Raw genomic sequence first — 18,173 nt, forward strand, 5'->3', positions numbered from 1 at the left:
AGACAGTTATTGGAACTTCATTTTGACTGTTTGACTCACAGTAGCCTATTGAGTTCATTAAACTTGTTGAAACTTACAATTTGTTGAACAGGTTTAAAAACCTGAGTTGGAGGACTGAAAACAATAATGTTGTAATTGTATAACTCATCATGATAAGTTGAAGTAAATAACAAAACGAAGTTACTATGAATTATTGTTCAAATCATTTTTACAGTGATGTAGTCACTACTGTTGCTAACGCATCCCGTTGGACCAGGATTATTTCTTGTTGTGATACCCTGGTAACCGCTGGCACCGCAGACGGATTTCTAGCATGCAAACGTTCCATTGCGTTGACTCTTACTATGAAAATCTACGTACTTCCGGTTTAGCGGCTCCGCTTCGTATTTTAGTTTTATGGCCAAAACCCTAAAAGGCATTAACGGAGTAAAAAGTTGTGAGTTTGTCTCGTTTTTTGGTTCTAAACGAAAAACGAGAAAACGACTGTGCACTTCCGTTTTACCGTTTTGGATTCAAAACGAAAACGAGTGTTTTCGTTTTCTCGTTCTTACGGTAAAACGAACTATCAAAACGTACACGGACCGACAATAAAGTGAAAACGGTATCAATGTGCTATGGATTTGTCAGACATGCTTCTTTTGAAAGTTTTCCTTTTCGTGTGTTTACTGGACGACGCCCAAGGTGAGTGAGCGGTTTTACAGCGAAACCGTTACGTTAAGTTGTGTGGATCCATGAAGCTAAGAGGAGCAGAACGGCTGTTAGCCGGTTAGCTAACGGAAGGATCAGCGGGGCCTGCTTGTTGTGAAGTGGACTGCACCCAATTGCCGTATTACTTCGAGCAAAAAAAAAGACATATTGAGTAAAAGGTGACTTGGATCCGTGCGGTTGATGGAAATAAACCGACATAGACGAGTTATGTCAGCGTGTTGTCACCGTTTTAATCGTCAGGTTTGGCTCTGTTTTGTTGTTATCGTGCGAATAGCGCCGACAGCCATTGTTGTGAGAAGATGGAGAGACGCCGTCATAACAATGAAACCCGTAACCTCAGTTGTGTCACCTGTCCCGTGTCAGGGCTTACAAGCGATGTGGCGGACAAGGGTCCATGTTTGCGGCCGCCGATTGGGCTCCTGCGCTGAGACTGTTCGGTACCTTGTGCCACGGAGTTCGGTAAAGTTAGGAAGATATTCACAGATTCAGACTTCACGGTTCAATAGCTCATCAGCGAAACGTTGTTAAAACACAAAGGACACCTTTCTGTAACCTAGTGTTGTTGACAACAACACTAGGTTGGACCTATTGTATTTCAAGGAATTATTCTTTTCTCTAAGGAATTTTCCCTTTTGAGGCCCTTATCATATTCAAAAAGTTGTTAAATTTGGCACACGAGTTGAAAACAAACTCCATTGGAAAACCATGTTAAAATATTATTGATTATTGATTTATATAAATTCAAGCTTAAGAGCTAGAAAGCTGAAACCCCTCCCATGAAAGAGCTGAATATTTTAATATTTTAATGGTTTTAATAGCTGAAAGTGTGAAGGAGTTGAAATGTGTGGTGGAAGAAATAGAATAACTAAATGCATTGGAATGCAAAAAGCTGAAATGAACTTGAAGGGAATTTTATTACATTTGCTTAAATTACAGATATTAGAAAAGCTGAAATTACATTTGAAATTGCCAAAAATACAGAAATGGGAGAAGCTGAAAAGAAATTCAATACATTTCCTGAAAAAGCAGAAATGAAAACAGCTGAAATGAATGTGAAATATGGAAAAAAAATACAGAAATGAATATTTCTGTATTTAATACAGACATAAGAAAAGCTGAAATTATTTTAAAGAACTGCTGAAAATACAGGAAGTGGGGAAGCTGAATTTCAATTTCAAAAAGATTTCAAAAGATTTTCTAAAAAATACAGAAGTTGCAGGAGCTTAAATGAATTATAGTAGTAGAGGTAGTGGTAGTTAATAATAGTTGTAATTGTGGTATTCGTGGTACTAGCAGTAGAATTAGTAATAGTAGGTGTAGTATCAATAGCAGTAGAAAAAGCTGTAATACTATTGGCCATAGTAGTATTTGCAATAACATTAGTAGTAGTTGTAGTATTAATAGCAGTAGAAATACTAGTAGTATGGTGGTAGAAGTATCAGTTGTAGTACTACTAGAAGTACTAGTAATATTATTCTTAATATTCTTAGTGGTTGTAGTAGTATTTGAAAGAGCAATACGTATTTCAACGAAACCGCTTCATTCTGAGCTTCATGGTTGAGGTACAGATAACCATTGAGGCTTTTATTTTGAAATGATGGAATTGGGTGAGGAGGGGTTGGGAGACAGAATGTCTGTTATTCAAACTCAATTTGAGTTATTAATTCGAGTTATTATTTAGGAAAGGCCTCATCACAAACATTACAGTAAGAATTCCCTCCATGGGGCTTTTATTTTGAAATTATTGGATTGGGTGGGGGGGGGGGTAGATAAAGGGAGGGAGGGGGAGAGGGTGAGGAAGAGATAGAAAGGGGGAGAAGTAGGCAGACTGACTAATTGAGTGATTGAGAGTGAGTAGAGGTCAGGGGGGAGGGGAGGCTAGTGTCTTTATCATGTTGGTCTGTTGACAGAAAGCATAGCTGCGTCATGTGACTCCACTAATCACGTAATAGGAGCAGCTGTGAGTCACAGACAGAGATACTGCAGCGTGTGTGCGAGTAACCACGGCAACGACGCACCTGGGCTCATTAACAAGCTGCTGAAAAGGGAAGAGACAGGACAGCGAGTTACACAGAATCCACACCTCAAACAAGTGTCCTCTAGTGCAAAACTATAACAGCTATCTAAAAAATAAGAAGTTTGTACAAGACCCAAGACTCTACTGAACGCAACCATGTGGTTTTTATGTCTGTCTGGTAATAAATACGGCGCCTGTGGCAGTTTACAAAACGTGTACCTTCTGGATTTTTTGAGAAATTTGTCGGCAGATTTGTATTGGAGCCTATGGGGCTTTTAGCAGAAGTTGTGTGACCCGTTGGTCTCCTGAGGCCAAAACTAAAGAACTCTGGGATTCCATAGCCACATTAATCCAATCAGCACAACCATGCCATCACTTTCACCTAAAATGAAGCCTCAAAAGTGTACACTTTGGCTCTGAGGACAGAAGTTCCATATTTTTTTAAGCAGATGCTGACGCTGCCCCACACTCTAGCCGTTCAGGTCTCACTCTAATACACACTCATGTAAAACTCTGAAACGGAGCGAAGAACTAGTGAAACATAATCAGTGATTATGAAAAAAGTAGAATAGATATCAACAAGCAGTTTTCAAAAAATAGTTGAGACTTGTGTCAACATTTGAAAGTTGAAATGGTGTCTGTAGCTGAAATATTGGCGAAGCTGAAGAATCTGAAAGTTGAAGAAGTTTAAGAGGATTTCAAAAACGATCTCCATTGGAAAACCATGTTAAAATATTAATGATTATTGATTTATATAAATTCAAGCTTAAGAGCTAGAAATCACCCCTCTCCTGAAAGAGCTGAATATTTTAACATTTGAACGGTTTTAATGGTTGAAAGTGTGAAGGAGTTGAAAGGTGCGGTGGAAGAAATAGAATAAAAAGATGTTGGAATAAAGAATAGAAGAACAATACTTGGAATGCGTATTACATTCCAACAATAAAGATTCAAAGAACAGTACTTGGAAAGCTTAATGCATTCCAACAATAACAGGTGTAGTACACCAGGTACAATGCCATGGACCTATGACTTGATTTTGGGAATGCTACCATTCATAATAGTGAAGTTATTGAATATTTCTGTAATGTGTTTTCCCGCAGACCATCCCCTACATTGAGATCAATGTGATTTGTACAGCTCCTGCACTTGTCCGTATTGGTAAAATTATGGATAATTATGTTGTACCTGGTTGTCAACATCACTACTCGCTGACGAGCTATTGAACCGTGAGTCTGAATCTATGAATATCTGCTAACTTTACCGAACTGTGCCAGTTCTCTTAATTTAACGTAACGGTATCGTCTTGATTCAGTAACCCAAATGTACTTATATAAAAATGTCGAACAGTTGTGGGGTCCGTATATATTTAAAATATCTTACTTGCGTTCCCTTGTCGAACTGTCAAAGGCAGCTGACACAGCTTTGTTCACTTGACAGGCTTCTCACTGTAAATTGGGCTTTAAATACTTTAGTGATGTAACTTCACCACGTAATGTTGGCACCTTTGGCCAGTTGTTTTGTATAGTTTATATTTTTAATAATCTGGTTGTTTTCTATATTCACAGACATGTCATTATCTTTTCTTTTGGAGGTTTTGAGAAATTAGAATATCTCATAATGATGACGTCCTTTAGTTTTTAGCGTGCCCCCAATGTAACATTTAATGTTGCCACGTAAATATTTCATACTTCACATGAGCAGATACTCATTTTGTATTAGATTAAATACTGTCTGTAGGTTTTAATGTGGAGAAAATCTGATTTGAATGATTCGCCAATATGCTCAGATTACTGTCCTGACAGAGCAATTTTCTGAGGGAAATTAAATGCATCCCTGTTTTCCGGTGGTGAAATCATTGCACTGTGACGCTAGGGGCTGTTGTTGTTCACAGCTCCAAAACTGGCATCCATTCAATTTAAAACATATCCAGCTATATTTTAAAACCGTCCACAGAGGGCTGCTGTCAGTTTCCATTATTTAATTCCTGCTTGTCAAATACCTGATGGATCATGCCGTGGTTTGAGTACTTGTATGATCCTAATTATGGACGATGCCTCAGTCACTTACTCTGAAACGTAGCTGTTTACCTCTTGTTTATATATCTGCAACCCAGAAGAAAAGACAAATTGTCTATACCCCTAGGATGGCTGAGTTAATAACATGTGAGGATGAGCTTTTCATAATATGCATTTTCCCTGTTTTTGGCTGATAATGAGTCCCCATGTTCTTTTCACACAGGGCACTACAGAAATCCCCTGAATAAGTATATCCGTCACTATGAAGGCCTGTCCTACGACACAGAGCTGGTGCACAGCAACCATCAGCGGGCCAAGAGAGCGATCTTGCATGAAGACAAGTTCCTACATTTAGATTTCCACGCCCATGGAAGGTTTGTCAATTTTATTGTCAATTATCAACATTAACTTCATGGGAAATTCTGATCTCAATATCACTAAGACTAAGAACATAACAGTAGCTTTCAGACTATACGAGCACACAATAAGAGCACTGTGTAGGTGTTCCATGAAACCCCAGATTACATCTTTTATTCCACTGCCATATGTTTCATCTACAAAAAAAGGCAGCATTTTTTTTCAAAAATTTTCTGTTCTTGCTCTTACAAGATAAAACTGCAGTTTCCCAGAACCTTTTATATCTGCCAAACAATACCCCTCCTTCCTCCTTTTTATCCTTTTTCCATTTGCCCTTTTCTTTTTCTCAAACAATGGGGGGAATATTGCTCGTCTACAAATTAATAGTCAAACCGGTTTGACTATTAATTTGTGCGCTGTGTGAAATGAATGATGGTCGTGGAAACAATCCTTTCTCTATATGGATTACACTTTTTTCCCCACTTTCTAATCTTGGTCATCACATACAGGTGCCTATGAATTAATTTGTTTGATTTCAGGCATTTTAATTTACGAATGAAGAGAGATACAACCATGTTTGCCCCTGATTTGAAGATAGAAGTTTCAGGAGGCGAGATTCCATTCGATACCTCTCATATCTACACTGGAGAAATCTACGGTAAGACCGCCCTTCTCATTTTAACACAGCTGTCTAAATGTATCGCTGTGTGAATCACCTCACATCTGTACCCCTGGCATTCGGGTTCCCAGGTGAGAAAGGTACCCTGACCCATGGCTCCATTGTGGAGGGTAAGTTTGAGGGCTTCATCCAGAGCTACCAGGGCGCCTACTACGTGGAGCCTGCCGAGAGATACCTGGAGGGCAAAGACGTGCCCTTCCACTCCGTCATCTACCATGAAGACGACATACGTGAGTGCGCAGCAACTTCAGCGACACAAATGCTCCGACAAGGTGTAATCATCGTGTGTGTGTAATTCGATGCAAGCGCTTGTAAACGTGTGATTGGGGAAGTTTAGAGCACCTGAGACAACGGAGGCAGACTAGTGTGACCGCCCCCCCAGCGAGCAGAAATATTCGTGGTGCTTGATGCCTGAGTAACACGATCTCTGCCCCGCGTTGTGTCTTTCTCTCTCACTCAGACTACCCGCACAAGTACGGCTCAGAGGGAGGCTGCGCTGATCGCTCAGTGTTTGAGAGGATGAAGAAGTACCAAGCCTCAGCAGAGCCATCCAAGGTGAACTTCAGCACACTTAAGGTTGGCGCATGCGTCTGCGTCAGTTGTGTCGACGCACTCGTTTCAATTCATGGTTCTAAAAGTCTTGCGTGTGTCGCAGAGAAGTTCACCTCCAGAACAACAGGTGAAGTAACGTTTTTTGTTCGAAGACGACCTAGAGAGTGACGTCTTTGTGTGTGTAAGTTGTTGGTTGGTTTATTTATCATAGACTTTATTGCCCCGTGCATCCACACTGCTGCTTTTCATCACCTTTTTCCGCGGACACATTTGTCCTGTATTTTCCTCCACAACTGTGCACTCCTCAACTGTTGCGTTTTTTGCTCTGTTTGCGGAGATCTCCCTTTCTCTCCCTGTATAGACATGTGCGTTTTATGTAACTGTCTATTTCCTGCTCTCGTCTCCTCACACCAGGAGCTTCACACCGAGGCGGACTCTAATGACCCCGTGCTGCTGAGGAAAAAGAGGATGGCCCAGGTGGAGAAAAACACCTGCCAGCTTTTCATTCAGACTGACCACCTCTTCTTCAAGTACTACAAGACCAGGGAGGCGGTCATCGCTCAGGTAATACACAGTCCCTGTCACGCAGTACATCTTTTTTTGGGCTCATATCGGTGTATTTGTTTCACCAACAGAACATGTATAAAAGAGTTTAATATATATACATATATATATATGTGTGTGTGTATGTATGTATGTGTGTATGTATATATATATATATATATATATATATATATATATATGTATATGTATATATATATATACATATATATAGTAACTGCATTCACACACTCATTTTTGAATATAATTTCCACTATGAGTGGACAACACTACGTAGAGTACAGTAAAGCACACCTTGTGATTGAAGCTTCTTGTTTTACGACCGTTTCAGATCTCTAGTCATGTCAAGGCCATCGATGCGATCTATCAGGGCACGGACTTCATGGGCATCCGCAACATCAGCTTCATGGTGAAAAGGATCAGGGTAAGTCTTGTACTGATTTGGAGGCCTGTGTGGATTTAAGATTTCTTCCCTCTGAACTGGTCATCGCTGGCATCCTCTAGATAAACACCACCAGCAATGAGAGGGACCGGTCCAACCCGTTCCGCTTTGCCAATATCGGCGTGGAGAAGTTCCTTGAGCTGAACTCCGAGCAGAACCACGACAACTACTGCCTAGCTTACGTTTTCACCGACAGAGACTTCGATGATGGGGTGTTGGGTTTGGCTTGGGTGGGAGCCCCTTCAGGTACTGACAGTCGTCATCAAAATCTAGTTAGTTGCAATAAATACGACTAGGTTGTTACAACTAAAAGGCGCTTCCAATATCAGCTTCCAATATCAGCTCAGACAATATACATATATTGAAAAATCCCAAGGGGTTTCATTATGGATGTATTTACTCTTATCATACTACTTTCTCAATTTGAATTTGTTTAATATGATATTGTACTGTTGAAATCTGTAATTTACTGTCCAAGGTCTTGTGTGCCCCACAATTAGAATTTAGCACCTTTTCTTTTGAAGTCAGACATGATGTCATCAATCATCAGCTGTATAAACAAGATTCTCCCTCTTTCAAAATCAAATCTTCTTTTTTTAAGCTGTTGTTTGCAATACATTTCCAACTTGGGCTTTTATTTTGCAGGGAGCTCTGGAGGCATCTGTGAAAAAAGCAAGCAGTACTCAGACGGCAAAAAGAAGTCTCTGAACACTGGTATAATCACTGTACAGAACTATGCCTCCCACGTACCTCCCAAAGTCTCCCACATCACCTTCGCTCATGAAGTAGGACACAACTTTGGCTCCCCGGTGAGTAACGTGCCACTTTCATGTATTTTGAGAATGAATTCGGCTTGCACACTTTTTACCTTCTCCTTGTAACCTTTTCTTTTCTTTCTCCTTCTCAGCACGACTCTGGATCCGAGTGCACTCCGGGAGAATCCAAGAGCCAAGACAAGAAGGAGAAGGGCAATTATATCATGTATGCGAGAGCCACGTCGGGCGACAAGCTCAACAACAACAAGTTCTCCATCTGTAGCGTGCGCAACATCAGCCAGGTGCTGGAGAAGAAGAGAAGCAACTGTTTCGTCGGTGCGTTTCACTGTTTTCATCTCAAGTGCCCAACTCGGGGATTTGGCTTTTGCTGTAATGACGTGTGGGAGATTTTAACCCCCATGCGCTGTTTGGTTTCAGCTTTTAAAAGCTCCTTCTTTGCATCTGTTCAGTGGTATTTTTACTCACAGTATTTGTCATATTTTTGAATGTGTTATTGGTATTTATTATTATTATTATTATATTATTTGGTATTTTTATTTATCTTTTCTTGTAAGCGTCACGCTTTAAAAGCTCAATCTATATTCAACAAGCAGCTTTGAGTCTCATATCTACATATTCATCTGGGAAAATCTAAGACCAATATATTTTTTACCTTTGCTCAAACATACTGACAAATAGTTTAGTTTTGGTTCAGTGTAGCATTGAGCTCTCTTGAGGGTGAGGACCGAGATTATTGCAGCACCACATGCATGAGACCTTTTTCATAATGCCTGTCTAATTTCTCATACACGTTTAGCCTTTACTACAAGGAAACATATTCCATTTTTTTTTTTTTTTTTGTTTTTCCAGTTTTTTCCATATTCCAAGGACCACACTCAATGTTTTTTTTTCTCCCCAAAACAGAGTCAGGTCAGCCCATCTGTGGTAATGGCCTGGTGGAGCCGGGGGAGGACTGTGACTGTGGCTACAGCGATCAGTGCAGGGACCAGTGCTGCTATGACGCCAACCAGCCTGACAAGAGGAAATGCAAATTAAAACCCAACAAAGTCTGCAGGTAGATTTCATTCCTGTCTTTTTGTCTGCCTGAGCATTTTGAGTTGTTTTTCTTTTACACAACTTAATCCGCGGCAGCTCATTCTGTGATAGTTGTTGAGCAAACGTCTTCTCTCTCCCACCAGTCCCAGCCAGGGTCCTTGCTGCACTCCCGAGTGCTCCTACAAGGGTCGTAACGAGAAGTGCCGAGAGGAGTCCGAGTGCGCTCACCAGGGCATGTGTAACGGAGTCGGTGCCCAGTGCCCCACATCCGAGCCCAAGGCCAACTTCACCGCCTGCCACGGGGAGACTCAAGTCTGCCTCAACGGGGTAAGACCGCAGCAACTTTCTGTTCCCACCAGTCAGCATCTGATCTCCCGCTTCCCCCCCCCCCTTCCCCCACCTCTGCAGGGCTGCTCCGGCTCCATCTGCGAGAAGTACGGCCTCGAGGCCTGCACCTGTGCCAGCCAAGATGGGAAGGACGAGACGGAGCTTTGCCACGTGTGCTGCATGGAGAAGAGTGAGTCATTTACCTTCCCGTCCCCCCCTGACCCGAGGGAGAAAAATAATCTATATATAGTGTGCCAGAGATTTCATCTCTTTCAATTGCGTTTGCTGTCTGCGATCCATCTCCGCAGTGAATCCCAACACATGCAGCAGCACAGGATCAGAGCGGCTGGGTCGCTTCTTCAACAAGAAAGTCACCACGCTGCCAGCCGGCTCGCCCTGCAATGACTTCAAGGGCTACTGTGACGTGTTCATGAAGTGCCGCCTGGTGGACGCGGACGGACCGCTCGCCCGGCTGAAGAAGGCCATCTTCAACCCGGAGCTGTATGAAAACATAGCAGAGTGGATCGTGGTATGCATCAGCTTAGTGATTCGGATCGGCTGCTTGGTCGGGATTGTTATCCTGAGGTGTGTTGTGTTTTTGATTTGTGCGTCTTTCCCTCCTCTAGGCCCATTGGTGGGCAGTGCTGCTGATGGGCATTGCCCTCATCATGCTGATGGCTGGCTTCATTAAGATCTGCAGTGTGCACACACCGAGCAGCAACCCCAAACTTCCTCCTCCCAAACCACTTCCAGGTGAGAGATTTACAAAGAAAGTTAACTAAATGTTCTGTTTATATATGTAGCATATCCCTCCCGACATATGGTCTGACGTTTTACTGCTTGATTGTACAATTTATTCATTTAATTACACAAACAACCGTAAGAGATTTGCCTTTCAGGGGGCCGGGGGCCGGGGGTCAGGGGGGGCACTAATACCGTAGCCGTCCGTTAAGTAATCTCCGTTTATCCGTTCCTTTTCATTTCGCGGTCATTTAATAAAAAGAATCAAACTCAATCAGGAATCAGGTATCAGGAAACATTTATTACCAAAATATGCCAAACATACAAAGAATTTGTCTTGGCGGTTGGTGCGCGACAGTAGACAGACAAGACAACAGTGCACAAGTAATAAAATAAAGTAAAATCAAATGCTAATGCAATGGGTTAGTAGAATAAGGCTATGGGTTAGTATAAAACAAGGGAATAAAGTTAACATTTTTAAATATTAAAAAAGTTTTTAAAAAAAATATTAAGCATAAAGTGCACTAACGAACAAGTAACAAAGTGACGAGTGACGACAAAGTGATGAATTACAGTTAAAGTGACGTGTGACGTGTGACGTCAGTCAGTGGGGGACCGGGCTCTGTTGATGAGCCCGACTGCCGATGGGAAGAAACTGTTCGTGTGGCGGGAGGTCTTAGTCCTGATGGACCTCAGCCTCCTGCCACATGGAAGGGGCACAAACAGTTTTTGTCCGGGGTGAGAGGGGTTGGTGTCGGCAGATTGCAGCCGATCACCTTCTCTGCAGAGCGGATGACCCGCTGCAGCCTGCCCTTGTCCTTGGCTGTGGCTGCAGCGTACCAGACGGTGATGGAGGAGCAGAGGATGGACTCGATGATGGCCGTGTAGAAGTGGACCATCATCGTCTTTGGCAGGTTGAGTTTCTTCAGCTGCCTCAGGAAGAACAACCTCTGCTGAGCCTTCTTGGTGATGGAGCTGATGTTCAGCTTCCACTTGAGGTCCTGGGTGATGATGGAGCCCAGGAAACGGAAGGAATCCACAATAGTGACAGGGGAGTCACACAGGGTGATGGGGGAGGGTGGGGCTCTGTTCCGCCGGAAATCCACAACCATCTCCACTGTCTTTAGAGCGTTGAGCTCCAGGTTGTTCTGACTGCACCAGGACACCAGATGGTCAGACTCCCACCTGTAGGCGGACTCATCCCCACCAGAGATCAGTCCAATGAGGGTGGTGTCATCCGCAAACTTCAGGAGCTTGACGGACTGGTGGCTGGAGGTGCAGCTGTTGGTGTACAGGGAGAAGAGCAGAGGGGAGAGAACGCAGCCTTGGGGGGAACCGGTGCTGATGGTCCGAGAGGCTGAGACATGTTTCCCCAGCTTCACGTGCTGCTTCCTGTCAGACAGGAAGTCTGTGATCCACTTGCAGGTGGAGTCGGGCACGTGCAGCTGGGAGAGTTAGGGTTAGTTACAATATATTTATTGCTGAATATGTTGTGCATGGATTTAGATGTTGTAGTACGTGAGTGACCTCAAGTCATGCAGCAATTAACTGGTGACGTTGACTCTACTAGGTTGTAAATGTGTTTTTCATTCGTAGTTGCAGGCTTGTGGTATTTACGGTGTTTGTGTTGTTGTTATTTATTGTTATTAACAGTCGTTTACCAGGTTTTACACCAAAATATGTTTTTCCTCTATATATTTTTTCCATCCATTTTTTTTTTCATCAGTGCAACTCCAATTCCTAGCTTTGGCAGAACTTCTTATAAATGAACAGCCTTTGAGTTTGGGAGTTGAGTAATGTCTTCTTTTATTGGCACATGTTGGCACGTGTTTGGTTAACGTGTCTCAGAGGGACGATGACAAGTGTGAGATAAACTTGTTGAAACCTCAGTTTATCAAATAAAACTGGTGGTGGCGAGTCGCACCGTGAGACGAGGCAGCCGGATAATTAAGAGCTTCAGCAACCAAAAACCATGATGAGAAATTCTGAAGTGAGATATTTAGGATCAAAATACCACTCCTGCTATGCACGATCGCATTTCAATCTCATATGAGGTTTTTCAATTCGAAAGTCAGCACCACGGCTACACTTGTGAGCGGGGCAGAAGAATTGCATTGAAGACGTATGTGCTTGTACCCCCTTTTACTATTTTTTCAGGTGTAATTCTACGATTCACCTTGCTCCAAAATGCCTCTCGCTTGATCTCGACCGGTCTCACACACTGCATACAGTTTTAGACCCATTTCTCACACTTTGAAATGCAACACGGTTGTTATTGCGGCATAGCAATCAGCAGCAGTGCGTCAGCGGGGGCAATTTTGCCCCCGGGAGAAAACCCACAATTTGTTTTCTGACAAGCGTGAGTAACTTCCTTTCACCCCAACAGGCACCTTGAAGAGACGGCGAGCGCAGCAGCATGCCAACTCCCAGGTGCAGAGCCAGTCTCAGCACCCGCACACCGGCCAGAGGCAGCCTCAGCGGCAGGCGCAGCCCCAGAGACACCACCGTCAGCCCAGGGAGAACTATCAGATGGGCCAGATAAGACGCTGAGAACCCCCCATCGCCCCCCACCCACCTGCCCCTCCCCCAATGCCTTGGCTCCTCCTTGTGCCTACAGTGGGAAACAAAAGCATCACTCCATCCAAAGAAAAGCCTGACATGGTCGTTAGTTGTCATCACATCCTCCATTTACAGACCAAACGGATGTGTGAAAGAGAAAACACTATTTAACAACTCTGTTGGCTCTTCGTGGAGTGGATTCCAATGCGATCTAGCAGCTTTTTACACCGTTTATTCTGTTAAGTAGTGCCAAGGAGTGAAGGATCATGTGTAGCTTTAGTACATTCTGTGATGTGTGTGTTTTTTTTTTGTTCTATTGCAACGTCTTCTTGAGTGACACGCCTGTGGCTGCTGGTGAATTGTTCCGTGATTTTCCTTGCCATTCTAGCCAAGAATGAGAGACACTCGGTGGGGATTCCCGCCGCTTTTGTGATTCACACATGTCAAACGGCAAAAGACACAGGCTGCGGTCTCTCGTGCAGCCCGTCTTCTGCATGTGACTGTACATATTTAGTGTATCATAAGTGAAAACAAACAAACCTAACCCTAACCCTATTTCTTCTACTGTAAATGTGTAATTCTTCACTTTTTTCTTTTATTTTTCGGTTGGTGCTCTCAGGACATAACACTAAATTGAAGGACTGATGAGTTGCGATGAGTTCCTTGAACGCTGCAGTCGAGGATTTGGCGTCAAGTTCTCCTTGCAGTCGGGTGGATCTTTTTCACTTTTGTTAGATTTAGATTTTTTTCACTGTCACCGTATCTCACTTTTCAGGCCTTCTTCGTTCAAGGTCCCTTTTTCCATCTCTTTTTTTAACTGTCTTGATAACCTCCTGTTTTTTTGTACATGGTGTAAAAAGCTAGAGGTCACAGAAACAGAAAGGGAAGACCACCTAGTTTGTTACAGAGTCAAGCCGGATTTATGCTTCTGCGTTTTCAGAGCGACGCAGACGCAAGACCCCCTTGCGTGTCCCTTGTGTCGCTGTTCACACCTCCTTGCGTCCTTGCTTGCGTCGCTTTCGACGCAAGCAACGCAAGCCTCCCGCAGCGCACTAGGCTGCGATTGGTCTGCTAACTACATCCTTTACGGAGTCTCATATTTCCGCTTTCATAGCCCGATACCGCCATTATTAAAACGAAGAATGTTTACGAGAGAACGGATCAGATTTAAGAACTTTTGTCGGAAGAAATGCGTATGCATATGACCGGCGGTGAATTGCTCTGCAACACACGCAGAACCATGAATTGAAACGAGTGCGTCGACGCAACGACGCAGAAGCATGCGCCAGCCTTTACTTTACATGAGTGTGGAAATAAATTTAAAAATGACTCCGGTGTGGCTGTACAAAAATAAATGTATAAAAAGATTAAATCATTCTATTATTTCTCAGGTAGAGGACATAAGAACTTTTCAATGTGGGCATGCAGAACGAGGTCTGTAATGTTTGTATGCCAGACAACGTTCATACATTTCCTCAGTGTGTTCACCTGTATCACAGATATTAGCTGCTGTTTTTACTACACATTTTAAACTCACCTGCAGTTGTCTCCTGGCCAGATTTCATGGCGGAATAAAAACCCCATTTTTTAAAGAAAATCCAGTAGACCCCTGTTATGTTTCCGTTACACAAATAAAGAAAATGTGATGGGTTTTTTTTTGGAAGTTTGACCTCGGGTGTTTTCTTCTTCCCCTCCCTGCAGAAGAGTACCGACCAAAAGGGTTTGATCATCCTGTTGTGATAAATTGTGCAACATCTCGTGATTTTTATTTTACCCTGCAAACAATTCACCCACCAAACGGTTTCGGGGGTAGGTGGGTGAAATCGGGTTAATTTGAGATTGTACACAAGCTACATTTTGTGACTACATTTTATTCTGGCATTATCTTTTGAACGCATGCAATACTATTCACCGCTGATATCTCGCAACACGCGCCTGATGGCTGTAATCATCACACCTGTGCTCTGGATTATGAACAACGCGTGTCACCGTTACTGGTTTGTTTCACATGGCAGATGAGTATCCATGTCAGCTAACTCTTTGTTTCTGTTTAAAATGGAACTCTCAGAGTTATTTGAGTTCCTATATGTGCTTGTTGAACTGGAGTTTGCTTATGATACTTTTTCCACCGTCATCAATGGTATAAAAACAATTTAGGGTGATGGAATCAATGTTACATCCTTATTTTTCTCATTGTTCCCCTGTGGCATGGTTTGGGTAGAAGAGCAGACGAATAATGCCTGTAAGTTTACTTTCTTTTTAATTTCGTAGTCTTGGTAAAGTTTTAAGATAAAGTTGTACTGAAAATGTCCAGATTGAGTTGCAATGTTGTAGGTGATGTAGGCCGAAAGAACACAGAATTAAAAAGTAATACTACTGTCTGATTTTAATGTTCACTGTGTTTTATACAGTATTGAAATGTTTTGTTCACTTTGAACATTTAAAAAAGAAAAAAATCAAGTTGTATTGTGTAACGAGATGTAATTTTTCGAGTACTTGAAATGCATTAATTAAAAGACTCGTTCAAAATAAAATAGACCCCTGTTTACTGTCTGTAATGCATGCCGTCGTTTTCTAATCCTCTTGTTTAATGTTGGATCACAACTTGTGTTGATAGAGTTAGTGTAGAAAAGAATATGGTCAGTAACACTAAGGATTGGATGAATCGGATTTATTGCATCCTCAAGTTTTTGGTAAATGTTCTTTTGTCCCTTTTAAATTGATGATAAAGTAGTGTGATAATATTAGGTAACACTTTACTTGAATGGGTGTTCATACGACTGACATAACATTGTCAGGAATCAGGAATCAGGAAACATTTATTGCCAAAATATGTCAGACATACAAGGAATTTGTCTTGGCGGTTGGTGCGTGACAGTAGACAGTGTAACAATAGACAACAAGACAGCAGTGCACAAGTAAAAAAATAAAGTAAAATGAAATTCTAATGCAATGGGTTAGTAGAATAAGGCTATGGGTTAGTATAAAACTAGAGAATAAAGTTAGAGTTGAAAATTTAAAATATTTAAAAAGTTAAAAAATATTAAGCATGAAGTGCACTAGCGCACAAGTGACAAAGTGACGAGTGACAAAAAAGTGAAAAATGACAGTTAAAGTGACATGTGCAGTATGAAGGGGCGTGACCAGTGGAATGTTATAGTCAGTCAGTGGGGGACCGGGCTTTGTTGATGAGCCCGACTGCCGACGGGAAGTAACTGTTCGTGTGGCGGGAGGTTGTAGTCTTGATGGACCTCAGCCTCCTGCCAGATGAGAAGAGCAGAGGGGAAACAACGCAGCCTTGGGGGGAACCGGTGCTGATGGTCCGAGAGGCTGAGACATGTTTCCCCAGCTTCACGTGCTGCTTCCTGTCAGACAGGAAGTCTGTGATCCACTTACAGGTGGAGTCGGGCACGTGCAGCTGGGAGAGTTTGTCCTGCAAAGGATCCTAGTCCACAAACACGATCCCAACCATAACCATATAACCATGTCATAACCATGACATGACAGTTGTCATAAATATCAATGAATACTTATGACAGTTGTCGTTAAGTGTCATTCGGTAAGTTATGTCACTTTTGATGCAAAGGTGACATTGTTTGAGATGTCCTTTTTATGACAACTTGACATAAACCAAGACAACAAAACCTGTAAGAAACATGTCATAGCAGACCTAAATGTCAAACTTAAGAAAAACGTTTGGCTTCATATCTTTAGAGCGACATTAAACCGTCATATATGGATGGTTGCTGTAGCCATCTCTTCATAAACATTTCCACCTCACGTTCAGAAGCCCTCAAAGTCAGTGGGTTCTTCCTTACAGCAGCTGATGTGGAAAAAAGTTTCCAAAGACATTAAAGGTAAAATGATCTTATGGATGTCTACAGGGTGAGAAGTTCATGCTATATGAGAAATATGGAGCAGATTAGATAAAGTATGGTTGAGTTAAAACAACTTCAATTTTCATGCCAAATGGTAGTTTTTCAAAAATGCTCCCTACACACATAGTTTGGAATTTCCTCTGGCAAAATGCAATTTTTAAAGCTAAGGTCTTCGAGATCACACTGCGCGAGTTTGAAAAGAATCAGGTTTAATCCCTGGGACGAGTTCGGTCTTTTGCAACTCTAGGAAATCACAAAAATAGGCCAGAAATAGGCCAAAAAGGCAGATTTTCAACGATTAATTGCAGCTTTGTTATTCTTCAAATTTTCTCAAAAATCAGGGTGTGTTCAGGGGTTCAATGTTCACATGTTTTACAAATTTGGTGAGGGCAGGCCAAATAATTTGGAAGTCATGACTCTTGCAAGATTTAGCCACACTCCTTACGAATTCATTAGCGCATATCTTCTCAAAACAAGAAGATATCAACACGATATTAATATGGCGTGGGTACATTGATCCAATAATGATCCACAGAAAACCTGGTGACAATCGGACATAGCGTCCAGGAGAAATGGCCAAAAATGTGTTTTTCACAAAATTCAAAATGGCGGAAAATCTAGTTAGGTGCATTTGCATACCATGTTTGACTTTTTTGTACAGAATGTCCAAGCGCACATGTGTGCCAAATTTCAAGTCGATCGGACAATGGGGGGGGGGGGGGGGGGGGGGGAATGGCCTAGTGAGGTACTTTTTACCTTTCTAGGGGGCGGTATGGAGACATTTCTTCGTACCCAAATGCGAAACCCACGAAATATCAAGATTTTCACCAGTTCTGATATGCGTGCCAAATTTAACAACTTTTTGAATATGATAAAGGCCTCAAAAAGGTAAAATTCCTTAGAGAAAAAAATAATAAGAACGAGCAGCGTTGGAGTCCTCGAAACTCCGCCGGACAAAGCATACAAGAGTAAGTTGTCGTTAACCGCGTGGAGCGACGCGAAATGTCATAGATCACCAAACCTTCCCTTAAATCTCATTCACCAGCCTTATAATCAATTTCAGATGGTATTTAAAATGGAAACGACTAATAGCTACATGATAATTCCAATTCAGGTTCATAGTACACATCCACAAGGTGTCATTCAGGGATAAGCAAGACATTCTGATGTACTATTCCAAAATGAATCCTCTCAAAATACCATACATTATACAAAAGACTACTTTTAGTCAATTTCAGGTCATATTTAAAAGGAAACTATTCATTATTACATGGTCATCTCACTTCAGACTAATAGTATACATCCGCAAGGTATCACCGAGGGATAAGCAGGACATTCTGATGTACTATTCGAAAATTAAATTCAACTTCCTGTTTTCCCCAGGCGGCGCTACGACTAAGGTTAAAAATGATCATAAGGATGTCTACAAGGTGTGAAGTTCATGCTATGTGAGAAATACGGAGCAGATTAGATGAAGTATGGTCGAGTTAAAACAACTTCAATTTTCATGCCGAATGATGGTTTTT

General features: G+C 42.1%; 1 protein-coding gene across 1 annotated transcript; it reads left to right on the forward strand.

Moving 5' to 3' along the window:
• Positions 1-354: 354 nt before the first annotated feature.
• LOC120812703 (disintegrin and metalloproteinase domain-containing protein 10-like) lies at positions 355-15,327 on the forward strand. The gene is made up of 16 exons (XM_040168875.2): positions 355-681; positions 4,964-5,114; positions 5,637-5,755; positions 5,848-6,006; positions 6,237-6,331; positions 6,743-6,892; positions 7,221-7,313; positions 7,394-7,577; positions 7,977-8,140; positions 8,239-8,422; positions 9,011-9,161; positions 9,286-9,469; positions 9,551-9,659; positions 9,778-9,998; positions 10,096-10,222; positions 12,597-15,327. Exons 1-16 carry the CDS (start codon positions 615-617, stop codon positions 12,758-12,760), a joined length of 2,322 nt encoding a protein of 773 aa, XP_040024809.1. The 5' UTR covers positions 355-614; the 3' UTR covers positions 12,761-15,327.
• The last annotated feature ends 2,846 nt before the right edge of the window (positions 15,328-18,173 follow it).

This window comes from Gasterosteus aculeatus, chromosome Y (genome assembly GCF_964276395.1).
Source record: "Gasterosteus aculeatus chromosome Y, fGasAcu3.hap1.1, whole genome shotgun sequence".
In the NCBI taxonomy this organism is placed as follows: Eukaryota; Metazoa; Chordata; class Actinopteri; order Perciformes; family Gasterosteidae; genus Gasterosteus; species Gasterosteus aculeatus.